Genomic DNA, 23,323 nt, shown 5'->3' with positions numbered 1-23,323 from the left:
AGAAGCAATGTACTTCTCTTTGTAATGATTTATGTCCAAAATGCTTAGTGGAACTTCTTGTTTCACTTGGACACTGATTTACAAGGGCAGTTAGATGCTCCTTAGGGAAGTTAAACTTTTTTATAGCCTGTTCACTTGAAGTTCCTGCTCTGTCTTTATAGTGAAAGAAATTAAATGCCTTTCTGGAATTTTGTTTCTTTTACTCTATATCCTTGTGGCCACTACTGCATTTCTTTTGCCAAGTGCTGAATACTCCTCTGTGGAAGCAGATAAAAAGGTACACCCCTGGAAAGAGTGGTTTCCAGTCTGTGCTTATGCTGTTTGAGATGGTTATTAAATGAAGTTGCTTTGAACCAGAGCTGTTTGATACTTTCAGACTGATACCTTTTAAGTTTGGGTGAATTTAATAGAAGATACCTTAGTACTGTGTTACCTGTTGTTTAGTTTATAGTTTCACTACTGCTTTGCTTGCTGGATTGGTATATAGCATTACCCATGAAAATGCTACTGGAGCCAGTGTCTACTGGTGTTCTTGAAGATCAACAGGCATCCAAAGCTCCTCTACTGGACTACATTTACAGAGTGAGTATGAGGAATGAATGTGATCTATTGTGTCTAGATGTTTAGAGATGCCTTTCACAGATCCTGCTAGGCAGAGAAGCATGGTTAAGGGACTTGAACATCTCCCCTATGAAGAAAGACTGTTTAGTCTTGAGAAGAGAAGGCTGGGAGGGGGTCTTATTAATATCTGTCAATAGCTGAGGGGTGGGTGTGGCAATGCCAGCGACGAGCAGTGTGAGCAATCTGGCAGTGCAGGCCTAGAGCCTGACATGGTGGTAGGCCATAAATGCAGAGTTAGCTAGCAGTGTAGCAAAACAGTGCTGTGCCTGCAGCATGTAACTAAAACAAGACACTGGTAGCTATAAACATGGACAGTTATCTTGGGACAACAGGATATGCACCTGCATCAACAACCTTGTTGTGTCATTAGTAGTTGGACCAATCTGTAATAGTGCAATGTGTGGTCACTCATAGGGAACCAATGGAGCTATGCCAACGAGGCTCTCCGAGTCTATATAAGTCGTAGCAGTTGCCCTGCTACGCACTTCTTCTTCTGCCTTTCCTGTCTCCTGTTTCTTCTACACTTTACAGTGCTATACTTGCACTACAGGCCTGCTCCATAGGCCTGCACCTCAGGCCTGCACCATCGGCCTGCAACACTGGAACAATAAAGGAACAATACTCGATCACATTGGTCAGCCGTATTGATTCCTATCTCCGTCGTCTACATCTGGCACCCGAATAAACCTGAACTCATGGACAAGGGATCCTCGGAGTACCATACTGATCGACTCAGCACAGAGGTACGTCCGAGTGATATGGAAAGCCGGTCGGACAGCACTGCCCCGGTGCTGGAAAATTAGCAGCGCGCGCTCACAAAGGAAGTGAATCTCACCCTGGCCCGGTGAGCGACTGGAGGAGAGGCAAGGGGCAGCACGCCACCACAGAAGAGGCTGTGCTAAACGCCTTCCACCTATCCTCTCCGTGAGAGGTATTACTGGCAATTCTGGGGTCGTAAAAGGGCTATTAGCCTGTGCCCAGAGTCATCCCCACGGCAATAAGCTTTTACTTCCGAAGCGCGGGACGAAATTGCAGCCCAGCTGTGGGATGAGGTGCTAAATGCTTAAAAAAGCAGCTTTTCACTATAGCACCGTGTGACGGATCGTCACAAACATTGCAATCGAAAAAAGCAGAGCAGGCTACTCCCGGTTCTAACCGAGACGAGAAAGAGAGACTCGGAAGGCACTCCCCGCCCTCCGCCCCCCCCGGTCTCTCCTTGCACATCGTCTGCCGCTCCGTCAGCATCCTCCTCAATTTCAATTGCCCGCTACTCCTTCTACATGAATCATGGCTCTCTATTACTGTCCTTTTGCGCGGAAAAATCTGCTCCTGCCACGTCAATAACGGCAGAAGCGAATCCTGATCGAACTGATAAGGTGCGCGAAATCAAAATGGAGGTCGCTACGCATTAAGAATTAGACAAAGGAGGCGCCACCTCCGCCATCTTGGCCAGCACGCCGTGTTTATTAGCACACCGCCACAGCCGCCCGCGCCCAGTGGAGAATCTTAGTAACAAAAAAAAAAAAAAAAAAAAAGTGGCGAAACCTGCGGCTCGGCGTTTTCCATCCCCTTCATGAACATCTTCCTGATACCGCCAGCGATGGCTTGGCCTTGGAAGCCAGACAGTGCTAACTCTGCCCTAGAACTCCTGGAGCGCTTGCAGGCTCGCGATCATGGCATTTTTGCACCCCCGCCCCGCTGCGAGCCCCGGCCGCCCCAATGGTGGCCCCCACCACCCCGGCAGCGCTCACCTCGGCAGCCCTCAGCCCGGCAGCGCCCACCCCAATAACGCCCCACACTCTGGCAGTTCTGGCGATGCCTCCCGCGACCCCCCCATGGTCCCCGCGAGTACCGGCGGCTCCGATCAAGCGGCATCGACCGACGCACCGCCGACAACAGCGGCCCCCGGCAACAGCCACCCCCACAGCAGCGGCAGGAACGGCTCCAGCGGCCCCTTCCCCCCAGCGGTTTCAGATGCGCTACACGCCCCCGCCTCCTACATTCCAGTCATTAGCAGAGTATAGCCTCGGACGGAGATTTCAATTGAGTCCCGATGGGGCGATCGGGAGGTGGGAGGGACACGGAACTGTCCCGCTGAGCTGGTGGAAAGGTATTGTGGGAAATGTAGTCACAGATGGGGAAGGCTAACAATGACTATGGTCATCTGTACTGACTAATGTTCTTTAACACAAGCTAGACAAGCCATGGCTACCTATGGGCTACAGTCAGGATACACAACTGCTGTAATCAATTATTTGTTTTCAACACATTTGTTAATCCCTTTTGACACACGTATGTCAGCAAATGGTGTTTATTACGAGGTCTGAGAGCGATCATGTGTCGTGGGGTTGGAAGGGTACGGCCAAGAAGCCTCCTCCCTTCCCCCTTGTAAGGTAAAGGGAAAGAAAATTGAAGGGAAAGGGAAAAAAAAAACAAAAAAAAAACAAACTCACAGCTGAATTAGCAAAGCAGTGGAGCTGTATATTTACAAAGCAATGTAGGATATGCAGGGAAATATATACAAATTTACAATATTTACAATATATACAAAGATATACAATAAAGTAACACAGAAATGAGAGTCCGCCCCCTCAGCAGAGGGGGTTCCCCACCTCCGCTCTCCCCTCTCTCTCCCCCTTTCCCCAGAGTAGGTGTGGTGGGATGGAAGGTAAGGCCGAGAAGCCTCCTCCCTTCCCCCTTTGTAAAGTAAAAGGGAAAAAAAATTGAAGGGAAAGGAAAAAAAAACTCGCAAGCTGAATTAGCAAAGCAGTGGAGCTATATTTACAAAGCGATGTAGGGTTTGCAGGGAGATATTTACAAATTTACAATATCTACAATATATACAAAGATATACAACAGAGTAACACAGAAATGAGAGTGAACCCCTCTCGGCAGAGAGGGGGGTTCCCCACCTCCTCTTTCCCCTCTTTCCCCCCTTTCCCCAGATTAGGTTAGAAGAGAGAGAGAGCGAAAGAAAGAAGTTAAAAGCAGTTTTGTGTTAATTGGAAAGGAGTTAATATACAGGCCTGGTATCTTATCGGCCTCAAGGCCGAAGCCTTGCCAGAAAGCCCAGGACAGAAAGCTGTTGCCTGAAGAAGAGGCGGAAGCAAGACCGACTGAGAAGTGCTGGAAATGTCCAGTATAGTCCCAGCTCAGAAGTGCTTCCTCCCACTCGTCCAATGAAATTAGTTTAGACTATTCCTTCCGTTTACCAACTTCCGTCCACCATATTCCCTTTCTTAAGGGGGCAACGTCAACCGGCCACAGTCCACCCCTTCTAAACAATTTCATTGGCTGCTCATAGTCCATTCCAGCTATGCTCAGATGTAGATGATTCAAAAGTCCAAGAAAATCAGAAAATGAGAAAAATGGAAAACAGTTCATTTCTTCACCGATGAAGCGAAGAAAAGGGAAACAGGGATTCTCAGGGTCTCTTAGTTGACTCAGGGCTCTCAGGGATCTCAGGGTTCGTGCACCGTAGATTCCTCGTTGATTCTTCCTCTGGGCGCGATGTAGCTGTACAACAGTTTGAAATTAACCTCTTTCAGCTAAAGTTAAATTTCTTTGTGGAATACACTGAATTTCACCATTCTCTTGCATTACCCAATAAGTGTGACCCGGACCTTCAGCTGAAACCACCCCTCGGACAGGTTTAGCCTCTCCTGAGGGTGAAAATACCCACACAGTTTTACCTAACAGATTCTTTTCTCTAACAACAGGAACTCTATCACCTTCTACTTTCTGTAGCAAATCTGAATGTGCAGGTCCAGCTCGGTTCACTGAACCTCTACTATTTACCAGCCAGGTTGCTTCTGCTAAATGTTTTTCCCAGTTTTTCAAAGATCCACCTCCCATGGCTTTGAGAGTGGTCTTCAACAAACCATTGTAGCGTTCAATCTTCCCTGAAGCTGGTGCATAGTAGGGAATGTGGAATATCCACTCAATACCGTGCTGTTTTGCCCAGTTCTTTACAAGGTTGTTCTTGAAATGAGTTCCGTTGTCTGACTCAATCCTCTCTGGAGTTCCGTGTCTCCACAGGATTTGTCTCTCCAGACCGAGAATGGTGTTGCGTGCAGTTGCATGTGGAACTGGATAAGTTTCCAACCATCCAGTGTTTGCCTCTACCATAGTAAGCACGTATTGCTTACCAGAACGAGAACGTGGTAGAGTGATGTAGTCAATCTGCCAAGCTTCACCATACTTGTACTTGGACCATCTGTCACCATACCACAAGGGCTTAAGTCGTTTTGCCTGCTTAATAGCAGCACAAATGTCACAGTCATGGATGACTTGTGTGATAGCATCCATGGAAATGTCTATGGATCTGTCACGAGCCCATTGGTATGTTGCATCTCTGCCTTGATGTCCTGACGAATCGTGAGCCCACCGAGCTAAGAATATCTCACCTCGGTGTTTCCAGTCGAGATCAAGATTAGAGTCCATGTCTACTTGAGAAACTCTTGCAGCTAGATCTGCCTGATGGTTGTGTTGTTGTTCCTCAGTAGCTTTGCTCTTAGGAATGTGAGCATCGATGTGTCTCACTTTCACTGGAATTCTCTCGATTCGATCAGCAATGTCCTGCCATAGGTTGGCTGCCCAAATGGGTTTTCCTTTTCTCTGCCAACCACTCTTCTTCCAGTTCTTTAGCCAACCCCATAGAGCATTGGCTACCATCCATGAGTCGGTGTAGAGATAAAGCTTTGGCCATCTCTCACGTTCAGCTACGTCGAGAGCTAGCTGGACAGCCTTTACCTCTGCGAACTGACTGGATTCTCCTTCTCCATCTTTCGCCTCTGCAACTCGGCGTGTTGGACTCCACACTGCAGACTTCCACCTTCGCTTCTTTCCAACAAGACGACAGGAACCGTCTGTGAACAAAGCGTATTTCTTTTCATCATCAGAAAGGTCATTGTAAGGAGGAGCTTCCTCAGCACGAGTTACTTTCTCCTCTGGAGGTTTGGCACAGTTGGTACCTTCAGGCCAACTTGAGATCACCTCCACTAGACCAGGTCTTTCAAGATTTCCCATTCGAGCTCTCTGTGTTATCAGAGCCATCCACTTAGACCAGGTTGAGTCTGTGGCATGATGTGGTGTGGAGCCTTTGCCTTTGAACATCCAATTTAAAACTGGTAATCTGGGAGCTAGAAGAAGTTGTGATTCAGTTCCAATCACTTCAGAAGATGCTTTTACTCCTTCATAGGCAGCTAAAATTTCTTTCTCTGTTGGAGTATAGTTAGCCTCTGAACCTCTGTAACCTCGACTCCAGAAACCAAGAGGTCGTCCACGTGTCTCTCCTGGAGCTTTTTGCCACAAGCACCAGGTTGGACCATTGTCACTTGCAGCCGTGTACAAAATGTTCTTAATGTCTGGACCATCTCGGACAGGTCCCAAACCCATTGCTTGAATTACCTCTTGCTTTATCTGGTCAAAGGCTGCTTGTTGCTCAGGTCCCCAGTGGAAATGGTTTCTCTTTCGAGTTACATCATACAGAGGTTTCACAATCTGACTGTATCCAGGAATGTGTAGTCTCCAAAATCCCACTATCCCCAAGAAACGTAGGGTCTCTTGTTTGTTTGTGGGACTTGCCATGGTAGAGACTCTATTTACCACATCCACTGGAATGTGTCGACGTCCATCCTGCCAGCGCACTCCCAGAAATTGAATCTCTGTGGTAGGTCCTTTCACCTTGTCTCGCTTGATGGCAAAACCTGCATTCAGAAGAATGTCAATGATTTTGTTACCTTTCTCGAAGACTTCCTCAGCAGTTTTACCCCAGACGATGATATCATCGATGAACTGGATGTGTTCTGGAGCACCGCCTTTCTCCAGAGCATCGTGGATCACTGCATGACAGATGCTTGAGCTGTGGATCCAGCCCATTGGCAGTCTGTTGAAAGTGTACTGGATTCCTCTCCAGGTGAAAGCAAACTGAGGCCTGCATTCCTCTGCTATGGGAATAGAGAAAAATGCATTAGCAAAGACTATGGTGGCATACCATTTGGCCTCTTTGGATTCCAGCTCATACTGAAGCTCCATCATGTCTGGTACTGCTGCACTCATAGGTGGTGTCACTTCATTTAGGGCTCGGTAGTCTACCGTCAGACGCCAGTCTCCATTCTGTTTTCGCACAGGCCACACTGGACTGTTGAAAGGTGAATGAGTTTTGCTGACGACTTTCTGACTTTCCAACTGACGAATCAGATTCTGAATGGGCAACAAAGAGTCACGGTTGGTTCTGTATTGCCTGTGATGCACAGTCTGAGAAGCAACCGGCAATTCAATGTCCTGTATCTTATGTTGTCCCACAACTGCAGATTCATCAGAAAGTTCAGGTCTGGCAGATAGCTTCAATTTTTGTCCATCAATTTCTATTGAAGCTACTCCAAAAGCCCATTTGTAACCTCTAGGGTCTTTGAAACGCCCTTCTCTCAGAAAATCAATTCCCAAAATACAAGGTGCGTCAGGTCCGGTCACAACTGTATGCTTCCTCCATTGTTTACCAGTTAAACTTATATTAACCTCTACCTTACTTAACTCTTGAGATCCACCAGTGACTCCCAGAATAGTTATAGACTCTGATCCCTGATAATTTGATGGTATTATGGTGCACTGAGCTCCTGTGTCAACCAAGGCCCTGTACTTCCGAAATTGTGAAGTGCCAGGCCACTGGATGTACACATCCCAATAGATTCTATTATCTCTGTTATCCCTCTCCTCCCCCTGGCGGGAGGCAGGGCACCCCTAGTTATGGGGAACATGCGCACATGTGCATTGCACATATTGTGCAGGGTTATAACTTTGCATGTTATAACTGGAGCCACTGTTGGAGCCATAAGAGTCATTCTGGGGAACTGTGGAAGTAACAGCTACCCTTCTGGTATTACTACCTCGGGTTCTGCCACTTTGCAATTCCCTCAGTCTCCTGAAAAGATTAGAAGTTGGTTGGCCATCCCAGCGGTTCATGTTCTCACCAAACTGATCACGCAGAGTTATCCAAATAGTTCTACGTGATTGCCTTGGTGGTCTGTTTTGGAATGACCTGTTTTGGAATGACCTGTTTTGGAATGACCTCCTTGGAGGACGTGTATTCCTCACAGATGAAACTTGTACCCACCTGGAGGAAGAATTGAAACTATCCCTTTGTGCCAATTGGGATATGGAATTTCTAAATTCATCTTTTAACTCTCTTATGCAATTCTGAATATCACCAGACATAGTTTTAATGGCCGAAACCAAAGAACCACGTGTCATGCTATCCTCCAATTGTCTCATTTGATCACTGAATTGGCCAACCGTAGGAGAAGCTCCACCATAACTTCTTGACACAATTCTGCTTGCCAGAATGTTTGCATAATTAGAAGGAGCAAGTTTGATGATCTTTTTAGCAAGACCAATACCCACAGGAATGTCATCAGGATTCAGAGTTTCATGTTCACCATAGAGTAGCTCTCTAACAGCAAATTCTCTCAAGCGCTTAATTCCCTCATCTATGGTAGTCCAGGGTTTAGGATTCCAGGGAAGATCATCTCGGGAAGGGTATCTCAGGGCAACCGCTATTAAAAGGCGTATCCACAGATTAACCTTACCGAGAGCTTCGCCTAGATGTCTATCTATTCCATTGTCCCTTGAGAGAGTTCCTAACTGAGCTGCTGACTTGTCTCCAACTGTTAGAGCTGAAGCACCTGTATCATAACACCTACTAAGCCAAGCTAGAACTGGCTCCTTATCTGCCCTGGTGAAATCTTTACGGACATTTCGCAATTCCTCCCGTGGTGACGAACAGTCCGTAATATCATCTTCATCTTCATCTCCCTGAATTCTTTGCCCATAAAATCCTGCTGTCATTCTCCTAAGGATCTCTTTAAGCTGAGAACCACCTTTGCCAGCTGCTTTCCTAGCTTCATCTCTATCCTGCTTTGATCTCACTAGGTTAGCTAGATCTTTAAAACAAACCTTCTCTTCCTCCTGAGCAGGATCTTTTAGAGCAGAGGGCCCCTCACCAGGATCAGTCTCCACCTCTTCTTCTCCATCTTGGGCCTTTCCACTTCTAGTCTTTAAAGGAGCCATCTTGACTGGAGCTGTGTTTGAATTTACAGCCACCTTAATGGAAGCTGACAGGTCCTGAGATAAATCAGCTGCTGGGGCAGTGACTTCCGGTCCCACCGAGGGAGTGGGCGGAAGTGTCGTTGCTCCATTACTGGCCAACGGAGAAGAAGAAGAAGGAGAAGGAGTGGGAGAAGGAGTAGGCGCCATGTTGATACCAGCCGATGCCCTTGGCTGCTTGCTAGAATCAGCAAAGTCATTTAGAGCTGCCTTACCAATTAACTTTTTAGCCTTCTTTTTGACTGACACGGGTTCTCCACAGTCCTCGTAACTAGATGACTCTGGGACTGATCGAGAGCCACGGCGTTTTCTTTTTGATCTAGTTTTAATAACAAAACAAGCTCTGGATATCTTTCTCTCTCGCCGCAGAGAGAACAGTAAATATGCAATTACCATCACCAGCAACAGATTTATACACATCACATAAATCACCTTTGGATCCCAGGCATCACCTAAAGTTACTGTCTCCTCAGGCGGAATCTTAAAACTCTTTATCTCAATTGGGAGAGTGGTGGATGTAACATTCCTGTATCTCACTGGCCATAATAAATTAATACATTTTCCATACCATAATTTAACTCTATACATAACCCACATATAAATTGTCCGCACCAAATATTTACACAGGTAATCCAAAATCAAACCCAAACAATACCTGCAAATCAGAGCCCCAAAAATTGAAAAGAATAATCGCTCCACAAACCACAATACCTTCATGATTGCTAATTCAGCTGGAAAACACTAAATCAATCAGATAATAAATTAAACTAATTATCTGCCGCACGTTGGGTACGCCAATAAAAAAAAAATGTGGTGGGATGGAAGGTAAGGCCGAGAAGCCTCCTCCCTTCCCCCTTTGTAAAGTAAAAGGGAAAAAAAATTGAAGGGAAAGGAAAAAAAAACTCGCAAGCTGAATTAGCAAAGCAGTGGAGCTATATTTACAAAGCGATGTAGGGTTTGCAGGGAGATATTTACAAATTTACAATATCTACAATATATACAAAGATATACAACAGAGTAACACAGAAATGAGAGTGAACCCCTCTCGGCAGAGAGGGGGGTTCCCCACCTCCTCTTTCCCCTCTTTCCCCCCTTTCCCCAGATTAGGTTAGAAGAGAGAGAGAGCGAAAGAAAGAAGTTAAAAGCAGTTTTGTGTTAATTGGAAAGGAGTTAATATACAGGCCTGGTATCTTATCGGCCTCAAGGCCGAAGCCTTGGCAGAAAGCCCAGGACAGAAAGCTGTTACCTGAAGAAGAGGCGGAAGCAAGACCGACTGAGAAGTGCTGGAAATGTCCAGTATAGTCCCAGCTCAGAAGTGCTTCCTCCCACTCGTCCAATGAAATTAGTTTAGACTATTCCTTCCGTTTACCAACTTCCGTCCACCATATTCCCTTTCTTAAGGGGGCAACGTCAACCGGCCACAGTAGGTAAGAAAAGAGAGAGAAAGAGAAAGAAAGAAGTTAAAACCAGTTGTGTGTTAATTGGAAAGCAGTTAATACAGGCCTTATATCTTATCGGTTTCAAGGCCGAAGTCTTGGCAGAAATCCCAGCACAGAGAGCGCTGCAGCACTGTGGAGGAACGGAAGCAAGACTGATAGAAAAGTGCTGGAATGCCCAGTTCACTCCCAGTTCAGAAGGTGCTTCCTCCCACTTCACCAGTGAAATTAGTTTAGATTATTCTTTCCGTTTACCAACTTCCGCCCACCATATTCCCTTTCTTAAAGGCACAGCCTCAAACGGTCACAGTCCACCCCTTCTAAACAATTTCATTGGCTGTTCATACTGTCCATCCTATCCACAACGATATTTACAGTTCGTGAGTAAAGTTCATAGTCCATTCCAGCTATGCTCAGATGTAGATGATTCAAAAGTCCAAGAAAATCAGAAAGTGAGAAAAATGGAAAACAGTTCATTTCTTCACCGGCGAAGCAAAGAAAGGGGAAACAGGGATTCTCAGGGTCTCTTAGTTGACTCAGGGCTCTCAGGGATCTCAGGGTTCATGCACCGTAGATTTCCTCGTTGATTCTTCTCTTGGACGCGATGTAGCTGCACAGCAGTTTGAAATTAACCTCTTTCAGCTAAAGTTAAATTTCTCTGTGGAATACACTGAATTTCACCATTCTTTTGCATTACCCAATAAGTGTGACCCGGACCTTCAGCTGAAACCACCCCTCGGACAGGTTTAGCCTCTCCTGAGGGTGAAAACACCCAAACAGTTTTACCTAACAAATTCTTTTCTCTAACAACAGGAACTCTATCACCTTCTACTTTCCGTAGCAAATCTGAATGTGCAGGTCCAGCTCGGTTCACTGAACCTCTGCTATTTACCAGCCAGGTTGCTTGTGCTAAATGTTTTTCCCAGTTTTTCAAAGATCCACCCCCCATGGCTTTAAGAGTGGTCTTCAACAAACCGTTGTAGCATTCAATCTTCCCTGAAGCTGGTGCATAGTAGGGAATGTGGAATATCCACTCAATACCGTGCTCTTTTGCCCAGTTCTTTACAAGGTTGTTCTTGAAATGAGTTCCGTTGTCTGACTCAATCCTCTCTGGAGTTCCGTGTCTCCACAGGATCTGTCTCTCCAGACCGAGAATGGTGTTGCGTGCAGTTGCATGCGGAACTGGATAAGTTTCCAACCATCCAGTGTTTGCCTCTACCATAGTAAGCACATACTGCTTACCAGAACGAGAACGTGGTAGAGTGATGTAGTCAATCTGCCAAGCTTCACCATACTTGTACTTGGACCATCTGTCACCATACCACAAGGGCTTAAGTCGTTTTGCCTGCTTAATAGCAGCACAAATGTCACAGTCATGGATGACTTGTGTGATAGCATCCATGGAAATGTCTATGGATCTGTCACGAGCCCATTGGTATGTTGCATCTCTGCCTTGATGTCGTGACGAATCATGAGCCCACCGAGCTAAGAATATCTCACCTCGGTGTTTCCAGTCGAGATCAAGATTAGAGTCCATGTCTACTTGAGAAACTCTTGCAGCTAGATCTGCCTGATGGTTGTGTTGCTGTTCCTCAGTAGCTTTGGTCTTAGGAATGTCAGCATCAATGTGTCTCACCTTCACTGGAATTCTCTCGATTTGATCAGCAATGTCCTGCCACAGGTTGGCTGCCCAAATGGGTTTTCCTTTCCTCTGCCAACCACTCTTCTTCCAGTTCTTTAGCCAACCCCATAGAGCATTGGCTACCATCCATGAGTCGGTGTAGAGATAAAGTTTTGGCCATCTCTCACGTTCAGCCACGTCAAGAGCTAGCTGGACAGCTTTTACCTCTGCGAACTGACTGGATTCTCCTTCTCCATCTTTCGCCTCTGCAACTCGGCGTGTTGGACTCCACACTGCAGACTTCCACCTTCGCTTGTTTCCAACAAGACGACAGGAACCGTCTGTGAACAAAGCATATTTCTTTTCAGCATCAGAAAGGTCATTGTAAAGGAGGAGCTTCCTCAGCACAAGTTACTTTCTCCTCTGGAGGTTTAGCACAGTTGATACCTTCAGGCCAACTTGAGATCACCTCCACTAGACCAGGTCTTTCAAGATTTCCCATTCGAGCTCTCTGTGTTATCAGAGCCATCCACTTAGACCATGTTGAGTCTGTGGCATGATGTGGTGTGGATCCTTTGCCTTTGAACATCCAATTCAAAACTGGTAATCTGGGAGCTAAGGGAAGTTGTGATTCAATTCCAATCACTTCAGAAGATGCCTTTACTTTTTCATAGGCAGCTAAAATTTCTTTCTCTGTTGTAGTATAGTTAGCCTCTGAGCCTCTGTAACCTCAACTCCAGAAACCAAGAGGTCGTCCATGTGTCTCAACTGGAGCTTTTTGCCACAAGCACCAGGTTGGACCATTGTCACTTGCAGCCGTGTACAAAATGTTCTTAATGTCTGGACCATCTCGGACAGGTCCCAGACCCATTGCTTGAATCACCTCTTGCTTTATCTGGTCAAAGGCTGCTTGTTGTTCAGGTCCCCAGTGGAAATGGTTTCTCTTTCGAGTCACATCATACAGAGGTTTCACAATCTGACTGTATCCAGGAATGTGCAGTCTCCAAAATCCCACTATCCCCAAGAAACGTAGGGTCTCTTGCTTGTTGGTGGGATTTGCCATGGTAGAGACTCTATTTACCACATCCACTGGAATGTGTCGGCGTCCATCCTCCCACCGCACTCCCAGAAACTGAATCTCTGTGGTAGGTCCTTTCACCTTGTCTCGCTTGATGGCAAAACCTGCATCCAGAAGAATGTCAATGATTTTGTTACCTTTCTTGAAGACTTCCTCAGCAGTTTTACCCCAGACGATGATATCATCAATGAACTGGATGTGTTCTGGAGCACCGCTTTTCTCCAGAGCATCGTGGATCACTGCATGACAGATGCTTGAGCTGTGGATCCAGCCCATTGGCAGTTTGTTGAAAGTGTACTGGATTCCTCTCCAGGTGAAAGCAAACTGAGGCCTGCATTCCTCTGCTATGGTGTCATGGTCCAGAGACATTAGATGTCTCGGTCCGGAGACACAGTTCTTTTAAATATTCCCGTGTTGTGAAATTAAAGGCACAAACGAGGCCAAAGTATCAACAGCTAGACTATTTAATAAATAAAGTGGACATAAGAAGGGAGAGGGAGAAAAGAGAGAGAGAGAGAGGGACGAGAGATAGAAGAGGAAAGGAATTATAAGAAGGGAGAGGGAGAAAAGAGAGATGGAGAGGGGGACGAGAGATAGAAGAGGAAAGGAATTATATTACCACACCCCTCATCCCCACCAAGACAGTTTTTTTTATTTTTTTATCAACAGCTAGACTATTTAATAAATAAAGTGGACATAAGAAGGGAGAGGGAGAAAAGAGAGAGAGGGACGAGTGATAGAAGAGGAAAGGAATTATAAAGTGGACATAAGAAGGGAGAGGGAGAAAAGAGAGAGGGAGAGAGGGACGAGAGATAGAAGAGGAACGGAATTATATTACCACACCCCTCATCCCCCCCAAGACAGTTAAAGTCTGTGGAGGAAAGGTGCTGCAGGAGATGTTGCGTTTGTAGAGAAACCGTGGTGAGGCTTTTGCTGGAGAACAGCTGTGGTCCTCTGGGGAGATGTTGGGTTGATACAGGAACGGTGCTGAGGCTCCTCTGGTCAGCCTGGGTCTGTAGAGAAGGGGTGCTGAGGATTTGGCTGGAGCTGTGGTCCTCCGGGCAGCTTCTTTTCTCCGGAGCAGCATCGTCCCGGCTTTCTCTTCTCAGCGGCCTGGCCCGTCTCCTGTGTTTTCCTTCATCTCCGTTTTTCTCCCCGTTTTTCTCCTCTGTTTCTCTCCTCTGTTTCTCTCTACAAACCAGTAGTTGCTCAAGTCTTTTATACAGTTTTTTAGTCCTTAGGTATGTATTCAAATATTGTCCCTCAGGAATTCCAGTGGTAGGAAATCTGTGTGTTTGGGCAAGATCCTGGCTGGAGGGGGGGAATCTCCGTCTACCCCATCTCCATCCAGACAAGGCTCAGGAAACAGGTGGAGATTATCTTGCCCTAAAGGTGTGATGGCTGGGTCCTTGGGTCCATTGTTGTAGTCCCGTGTTATCACGATGCAATCACAAGCAGATTTCCATCCAGAATTGGTGGACAGGATTCTTTCCACCTTCTTTCCAGTGGCTCTGCTATCACTTTATCTTTGTTGACTCACACAGAGAGAGGCAAACTTATTAGACTCTCACATATGGGAATAGAGAAAAATGCATTAGCAATGTCTATGGTAGCATACCATTTGGCCTCTTTGGATTCCAGCTCATACTGGAGTTCCATCATGTCTGGTACTGCTGCACTCATAGGTGGTGTCACTTCATTCAGGGCTCGGTAGTCTACCGTCAGACGCCAGTCTCCATTCTGCTTTCGCACAGGCCACACTGGACTGTTGAAAGGTGAATGAGTTTTGCTGACGACTTTCTGACTCTCCAACTGACGAATCAGAATGGGCAACAAAGAGTCACGGTTGGCTCTGTATTGTCTGTGATGCACAGTCTGAGAAGCAACCGGCAATTTAACGTCCTGTATCTTGTGTTGTCCCACAACTGCAGATTCATCAGAAAGTTCAGGTCTAGCAGATAGCTTCAATTTTTGTCCATCAATTTCTACTGAAGCTACTCCAAAAGCCCATTTGTAACCTCTAGGGTCTTTGAAACGCCCTTCTCTCAGAAAATCAATTCTCAAAATACAAGGTGCGTCAGGTCCGGTCACAACTGTATGCTTCCTCCATTGTTTACCAGTTAAACTTATATTAACCTCTACCTTACTTAACTCTTGAGATCCACCAGTGACTCCCAGAATAGTTATAGACTCTGATCCCTGATAATTTGATGGCAGTATGGTGCACTGAGCTCCTGTGTCAACCAAGGCCCTGTACTTCCGAAATTGTGAAGTGCCAGGCCACTGGATGTACACATCCCAATAGATTCTGTTATCTCTGTTATCCCTCTCCTCCCCCTGGCGGGAGGCAGGGCACCCCTAGTTATGGGGAACATGCGCACATGTGCATTGCACATAGTTTGCATGTTATAACTTTGCATGTTATAACTGGAGCCACTGTCGGAGCTACTAGGGTTGTTCTGGGGAACTGTGGAAGTAACAGCTACCCTTCTGGTATTGCTACCTCGGGTTCTGCCACTTTGCAATTCCCTCAGTCTCCTGAAAAGATTAGAAGTTGGTTGGCCATCCCAGCGGTTCATGTTCTCACCAAACTGATCACGCAGAGTTATCCAAATAGTTCCACGTGATTGCCTTGGTGGTCTGTTTTGGAACGACCTGTTTTGGAATGACCTGTTTTGGAATGACCTCCTTGGAGGACATGTATTCCTCACAGATGAAACTTGTATCCACCAGGAGGGAGAATTGAAATTATCCCTTTGTGCCAATTGGGATATGGAATTTCTAAATTCATCTTTTAACTCTCTTATGCAATTCTGTACATCTCCAAACATAGTTTTAATGCATGAATGAATATAAGGAAGCTGCACGAGCAGCAAGAGTCCTGGTTAGGAAAGCCAAAGCAGAGCTTGAGTTGAATCTAGCCAGGGACATTAAAGGGAATACTAAGAACTTTTACAGGTATATTAATGGGAAGAAGAAGACTAGGGAAGGTGTGGGCCCCCTCAGAAAGGAAAATGGTGACATGGTCACATGTGATGAGGAAAAGGCTGAGGTACTTAATAACTTCTTGTAAAGGGGTTGGGGGCAGATCCTCTGCCCACCTTAACCATCCTCTGCTACCAAGAATGTGCTGGGTTGAGGCAGCCCCCTTCCCCACCCCTGGCAACAATAAACACTCAGACAAACGGATTGCAAAAGTGATGGAAAGTTTAAATAGAAAGCAGTGAACTTTTACAGAAAAGCAAAAGCACAGTGACAAAGAAAAATCCCAAAACAGACCCAGAGAGATCCCATCCCCACCTGAGGGTACACCCGAGACCCCCAGGGCTCCTTCTTCCCCCTCCCACTGCTAGGCTAGTCTCAGCTGGCCAGATCTGAGACTGCCCATCCCCCCGTGGCCTTGGGCCTAGCCTGGCCCAAAGCCAGGAGACATCTCCCCAGTTACCGGCTGACGGAGGAGGAAGAAAAGAGATAGTGCTAGACTCCGCACTGCATCTTATAGTGGTGCAAAGGATTGTGGAATGAAATACTACATAATTTCCTGTGTCCACCCCTCTGGGCTGGACTTCTGGACACAGGAAGTAAACATTGCAGGGGGGCACCCAGCTCAAACTGTAACACTTCTTTACCTCAGTCTTCACTGCAAGGGCCTCTAGCCACACTACTGATGTTATGGAAGTCAAAGCCAGGGACGGGGAGGAAGAACTGCCCATTGTAAGTGCAGATCAGGTTCGTGATCATCTGAAGAACCTGAAAGTGTTCAAGTCCATGGGACCCGACGGGATACACCCACAGGTACTGAGAGAACTGGCAGATGAGGTTGCTAAGCCCCTCTCTATTATATTTCAAAAGTCATGGCAATCTGGTGAAGTCCCCACAGACTGGAAAAGGGGAAACATTGCCCCCATCTTCAAAAAGGGCAAGAAGGAGGAACCAGGGAACTACAGGCCAGTCAGTCTCACCTCTGTGCCTGGAAAGATCATGGAGCAGATCCTCCTGGAGTCACTACTCGCTCAAAAGAATAGTGAAGAGGTGATTGGGAACAGTCAGCATGGCTTTGCCAAGGGCAAATCCTGCCTGACCAACCTGGTGGCCTTCTATGAGCAGGTGACAAAATTAATAGATGAGGGGAGAGCAACTGATGTCATTTACCTGGACCTGAGCAAAGCCTTTGACACTGTCCCACACCACATCCTGGTCTCCAAACTGGTGACACATGGGTTTGATGGGTGGACCACTAGATGGATAAGGAACTGGCTTGATGGCCGCACCCAAAGAGTGGCTGTCAATGGCTCCATGTCCCAGTGGAGGCCAGTGACAAGCGGAGTCCCTCAGGGATCAGTCCTGGGACCTGTCTTATTCAACATCTTTGTGGGGGACATGGACAGTGGCATTGAGTGCACCCTCAGCAAGCTGTGTGGTGCAGCAGACACGCTGGAGGGAAGGGAGGCCATCCAGAGGGACCTTGACAGGCTGGAGAGGTGGGCACAGGCCAACCTCATGAAGTTCAATAAGAGCAAGTGCAGGGTCCTGCATCTGGGTCGAGGCAATCCCAGGCACAAATACAGGCTGGGCAGTGACTGGCTGGAAAGTAGCCCTGAAGAGAGAGACTTGGGGGTGCTGGTGGACAAAAAGCTCAACATGAGCTCTCAGTGTGCACTTGCAGCCCGCAAAGCCAATCAGATCCTGGGCTGCATCAGGAGAAGTGTGGCTAGCAGGTCGAGGGAGGTGATCCTCCCCCTCTACTCAGCCCTGGTGAGACCCCACCTGGAGTACTGTGTCCAGTTCTGGAGCCCCTACTACAAGAGGGATGTGGAGGTGCTGGAACGTGTCCAGAGAAGGGCCACAAGGATGATCAGAGGGCTGGAGCACCTCTCCTATGAGGACAGACTGAAGGAGTTGGGGCTGTTCAGTCTGCAGAAGAGAAGGCTCCGAGGTGACCTAATTGTGGCCTTCCAGTATCTGAAAGGGGCCTACAGGAAGGCTGGGGAAGGACTTCTCAGGATCTCAGGTAGTGATAGGACTAGGGGGAATGGAATGAAGCTGGAGGTGGGGAGATTCAGGCTAGATGTGAGGAGGAGGTTCTTCACCATGAGAGTGGTGAAACCCTGGAATGTGTTGTCCAGGGAGGTGGTCGAGGCCCCGTCCCTGGGGGTGTTTAAGAACAGGCTGGATGAGGCTCTGTCCAGCCTGATCTAGTGTGGGGTGTCCCTGCCCATGGCAGGGGGGTTGGAACTAGATGATCCTTGTGGTCCCTTCCAACCCTGAATGAAACTATGAAACTATGAAACTATAATGGCCGAAACCAAAGAAACACGTGTCATGCTATCCTCCAATTGTCTCATTTGATCAGTGAATTGGCCAACCGTAGGAGAAGCTCCACCATAATTTCTTGACACAATTCTGCTTGCCAGAATGTTTGCATAATTAGAAGGAGCAAGTTTGATGATCTTTTTAGCAAGACCAATACCCACAGGAATGTCATCAGGATTCAGAGTTTCATGTTCACCATAGAGTAGCTCTCTAACTGCAAATTCTCTCAAGCGCTTAATTCCCTCATCTATGGTAGTCCAGGGTTTAGGATTCCATGGAAGATCATCTCGGGAAGGGTATCTCAGGGCAACCGCTATTAAAAGGCGTATCCACAGATTAACCTTACCAAGAGCTCTGCCTAGATTTCTATCTATTCCATTATCCCTTGAGAGAGTTCCTAACTGAGCTGCTGACTTGACTCCAACTGTTAGAGCTGGAGCACCTGTATCATAACACCTACTAAGCCAAGCTAGAACTGGCTCCTTATCTGCCCTGGTGAAATCTTTACGGACATTTCGCAATTCCTCACGTGGTGACGAACACTCTAAAATATCATCTTCCTCCTCGTCTCCCTGAATTTTTTGTCCATATAATCCTGCTGTCATTCTCCTAAGGGTCTCTTTAAGCTGAGAACCACCTTTGCCAGCTGCTTTCCTAACTTCATCTCTATCCTGCCTTGATCTCACTAGGTTAGCTAGATCTTTAAAACAAACCTTCTCTTCCTCCTTAGCAGGATCTTTTAGAGTAGAGGGCCCCTCACCAGGATCAGTCTCCAGCTCCTCTTCTCCATCTTTGGCCTTTCCACCTCTAGTCTTTAAAACAGCCACCTTAACTGGAGCTGTGTTTGAATTTACAGCCACCTTAATGGAAGCTGACAGGTCCTGAGATAAATCAGCTGCTGGGGCAGTGACTTCCGGTCCCACAGAGGGAGTGGGCGGAAGTGATGTTGCTCCGTTAATGGCCGACGGAGAAGAAGAAGGAGGAGAAGGAGTAGGAGAAGGAGTAGGCGCCATGTTGATACCGGCCGCTGCCCTTGACAGCTTGCCGGAATCAGCAGCAAAGTCATTTAGAGCTGCTTTACCAATTAATTTTTTAGCCTTCTTTTTAGCTGACACAGATTCTGCACATTCCTCATCACTAGATGACTCTGGGACTGATCCAGAGCCACGGCGTTTTCTTTTTGATCTAGTTTTAATAACTAAACAAGCTTTGGATATGTTTCTCTCTCGCCACAGAGAGAACAGTAAATATGCAATTACCATCACCAGCAACAGATTTATACACATCAAATAAATCACTTTTGGATCCCAGGCATCACCTAAAGTTACTCTCTCCTCAGGTGGAATCTTAAAACCCTTTATCTCAATTGGGAGAGTGGTGGAGGTAACATTCCTGTATCTCACTGGCCATAAGAAATCCATGCATTTTCTATACCATAGTCTAACTCTATACATAACCCACATATAAATTGTCCGCACCAAATATTTACCCAGGTAATCCAAAATCAAACCCAAACAATATCTGTAAACCAGCGCCCCCAAAATTGAAAAGAATAATCACTCCACAAACCACAATATCTTCATGTTTGCTAATTCAGCTAGAAAACACTAAATCAATCAAGTAATAAATGAAACTAATTATCTGCCCCACGTTGGGCGCCAAGAAAAAAAATGTCGTGGGGTTGGAAGGGTAAGGCCAAGAAGCCTCCTCCCTTCCCCCTTGTAAGGTAAAGGGAAAGAAAATTGAAGGGAAAGGGAAAAAAAAAACAAAAACAAAAAACAAACTCACAGCTGAATTAGCAAAGCAGTGGATCTGTATATTTACAAAGCAATGTAGGATATGAAGGGGAATATATACAAATTTACAATATTTACAATATATACAAAGATATACAATAAAGTAACACAGAAATGAGAGTTCCCCCCCCTCAGCAGAGGGGGTTCCCCACCTCCGCTCTCCCCTCTCTCCCCCCCTTTCCCCAGAGTAGGTCAGAAAAGAGAGAGAAAGAGAAAGAAAGAAGTTAAAAGCAGTTTTGTGTTAATTGGAAAGCAGTTAATACAGGCCTTATATCTTATCGGTTTCAAGGCCGAAGTCTTGGCAGAAAGCCCAGCACAGAGAGAGCTGCAGCACTGTGGAGGAACGGAAGCAAGACTGATAGAAAAGTGCTGGAATGCCCAGTTCACTCCCAGTTCAGAAGGTGCTTCCTCCCACTTCACCAATGAAATTAGTTTAGATTATTCTTTCCGTTTACCAACTTCCGTCCACCATATTCCCTTTCTTAAAGGCACAGCCTCAAACGGTCACATCATGGAGGAGATGGGTGCCTTACAACCTGGCCTCCCAACTCCCAGTCCCCACAAATTGGGACCTGATTATTATTCATTTGAAGGATCGTTTTCTTTGCAATTTGCTCACACTCGGAGGACTTAACAAAGTCTGCATCTACTGAGTCATCGATTAAGGCAGACTCCACCCACCGATATCAACGGGTTGCCCGAAGGCACTCTCTTCCCACTTAAACAGACTCATTGTGACATAGACTTGTGACATCTATAAGACTATGGATGGCATTCTGATTGCAACAAAAAAGTTACATCGTAAGACAGTGCTGTCTGAGTTTCAGCAGCAAGCAGACTTGAAAGTCACACCGTTTTAGCCCTTGGAACTCCTCAATTAACTGACAATTCACTTGCAAATGCCTGAGAAGCCATGCCCCGGCAGCCAGCAGACTCTACGAGGTGTCACCATCAACCATCTCATTGGGGCGAGATCTTTGCCAGATCTTATCAACAAATGCAGCTTCCTGAGAATGTTTTGCAATTAAGTCAGGATGTAGTGATCAAAGGGTGGTCCACCACACAGGACAATAACTCTGATCCTGTGTTTCTTATTACTGAGCAGGGTCTAACAGGGACACTTGGTTCCTTTGTCAATACCATCCCTTACATACAGCATTCAATACTAATTCAGACCTTACTCACGATATGAAGGTAGAAATGTGGATATTTTGGAATTTGACAATGCTAATGAAGAAACTAAACAGGTTCTCAGCATTTTATCAACAGGTGCCACTGCCTCATGACTGCAGGACCACAACGAATGAAGGCATCGACAAGCAGCAATGTATCTAGCCACGGCCATAGAAGCAGTCCTGAAATCATCGTGCCTCTGAGAAACCTAGGTACCTTAAAGTGTCTGACTGTTGGACAGACTCGAAAGGGTCACAAATCTAATAATTTTACTCGAGATCGTCGAAGAAGCTGCTCCTGCACGACGACACCAAACCAGGGTCCTTGGACCGCGCCCCCCACGTTCCCCTCCCCCTTCCCCCCCCCAAGCCCCCTCTGGCAGCGCACAGCGGACCTGACAACAGCCGCATATCCCCTTTTGAATCCACAAAGCGTTGTCGAGTTTAACTGGCATGGTCCTTTGGGTCACAGACCCTGTGCTCTGTTAATTGGCAGACGACAGTCTATCTTTAGACAGGGCATTCGTATAATTCCTGGTTCAATACATTCTGATTATGACTGGGCTATGAAAATTATGCTCTATACCATTGCCTCTCCTGTTAGCACTCTTGTTGGGACAGAAATTGCTTAGCTAATACCATCTCAGTCCCAAGTGTCTAAAACTTCTAACAGAATCCAAGAGCAAGAAGGCTCAGGTTCCACCGATATGCCTAATACCTTATTAGCCCTAGAAATCCAAAAGAGAAAACTGGAACAGATTATATCGGTCAGACACCCTTGTGGACCAATTATACAATTTTCAATTATTATGGATACTGGAGACGATGTCATCATTATACTTAGTCATAGATGGAATGGTCACTAGTCATTGCTCATGGCAAATTTTGAAGTCATGTGTTTAAAAGGTATCCAAACAAGCTGGGTTAGCAAAGAGCCAGTGCAATTAGCTTTTAACTACAGCAAATCAATCACTGTAAGACCATACATGTTAACTCTTCCAGTTGCTCTATTGGGCTGATATGCCTTAAGTCAACTAGGAGCAAAACTTGTTACCATTCCTTCTTTATAGTGGCTACTAGTCAGCAACCAACCCACAAATTAAAATGGAAAACACATAATCCAGTATGGGTGGAACAATGGTCGTTCAGACACGATAGGCTGCAAGTCGTTAAGACCCTAATACAGAAACAATAGCAACTAGGTCACACCTTGCTAGCCACCCACCCCTACCCCCACCCCCAGAACAGGGAGGATTTTCTAGTACTACTCTTGCCAACCAAAGCTCTGCTCTGATTTAAAGTTACAGTGATAATTTCTTAATTTCTGATTGCAATGTCCTTAAGAGATTTGTTATTTAGATATTTGCTAAGTTTTCCTGGTAAGCATAATGAATGGTAAGCATTTGGTTTTTACAGATATCTAGTACATAGTAATTGTAGTAAGGTGTAAGTACTTAGTAATGAGTTCACATTGTAAGATTTCTTTTGGTTCGAGCCTTCTTAGTTGTGTGCCATGGCATTTCAAAGGAGCTCCATGTAATATAGTTAAGACTTGTAGTAAATAGGTATTCATTTAAAAAAAAAAGTATTCCTTAGCTAAGGTAATGTCTTTATATTTCCTTCTTAGACATAGGCTAGAAAAAAAAAAAATACAAAAAATAAAAAAAAAGGTAAACAAAAAACCCCATAGAAATATATAACAAAAGCACAAAAACTCTGGATACAAAACATAGAGTACTAAATAACAGAATAGTAATAAAAAAGAAGAGCAACAATAAAAACAAAATATTAAAAACAAATATGACACATTGAAAAATCATAAGGATTACTAACACAGAATAGCTATTAACAGAAAAAACATAAGAATTGTTAGCAAAAAAATGAAAATAAGGATTATCAAGACTACTAGATTAAAACAAACAAAAAATTATACAAAGAAAAAGTTGAGAAAATTAAAATGAAAAATGATAATAAAAAAGAATTAATAGAAAAGGTTAAAAATATAATAAAAAAGTAAAAATTAAAATTATAATATAAAATAGATTAGATAAAATAAACATGGAAAATAAAAAATAATTACAATAAATAATATAAGATAAAAAATAAAAGATTAAACACTAGATAAAAAGAAAAAAATAGAAATTACAAAAATAAAAGAAATTAAAAGAAAAAATTGATTGGAA

General features: G+C 45.5%; 1 protein-coding gene across 1 annotated transcript in view; it reads left to right on the top strand.

The window, feature by feature from the left end:
• The first annotated feature begins 214 nt into the window (after positions 1-214).
• LOC137443473 (ral GTPase-activating protein subunit alpha-2-like) overlaps positions 215-23,323 on the top strand; it is a 28,074-nt gene continuing 4,965 nt past the window's right edge. The window contains exons 1-2 of the mRNA XM_068143238.1: positions 215-277; positions 445-582. Coding sequence (XP_067999339.1) covers positions 496-582 — 87 coding nt within the window. The 5' untranslated portion in view covers positions 215-277; positions 445-495. The remainder of the gene's footprint in view (positions 278-444; positions 583-23,323) is intronic.

This window comes from Melanerpes formicivorus, unplaced genomic scaffold, assembly GCF_026170545.1.
Source record: "Melanerpes formicivorus ecotype bairdi unplaced genomic scaffold, bMelFor1.0.p_v2 SCAF_9, whole genome shotgun sequence".
Classification (NCBI taxonomy): Eukaryota; Metazoa; Chordata; class Aves; order Piciformes; family Picidae; genus Melanerpes; species Melanerpes formicivorus.
This window is presented reverse-complemented; position numbering and strand designations above follow the sequence as displayed.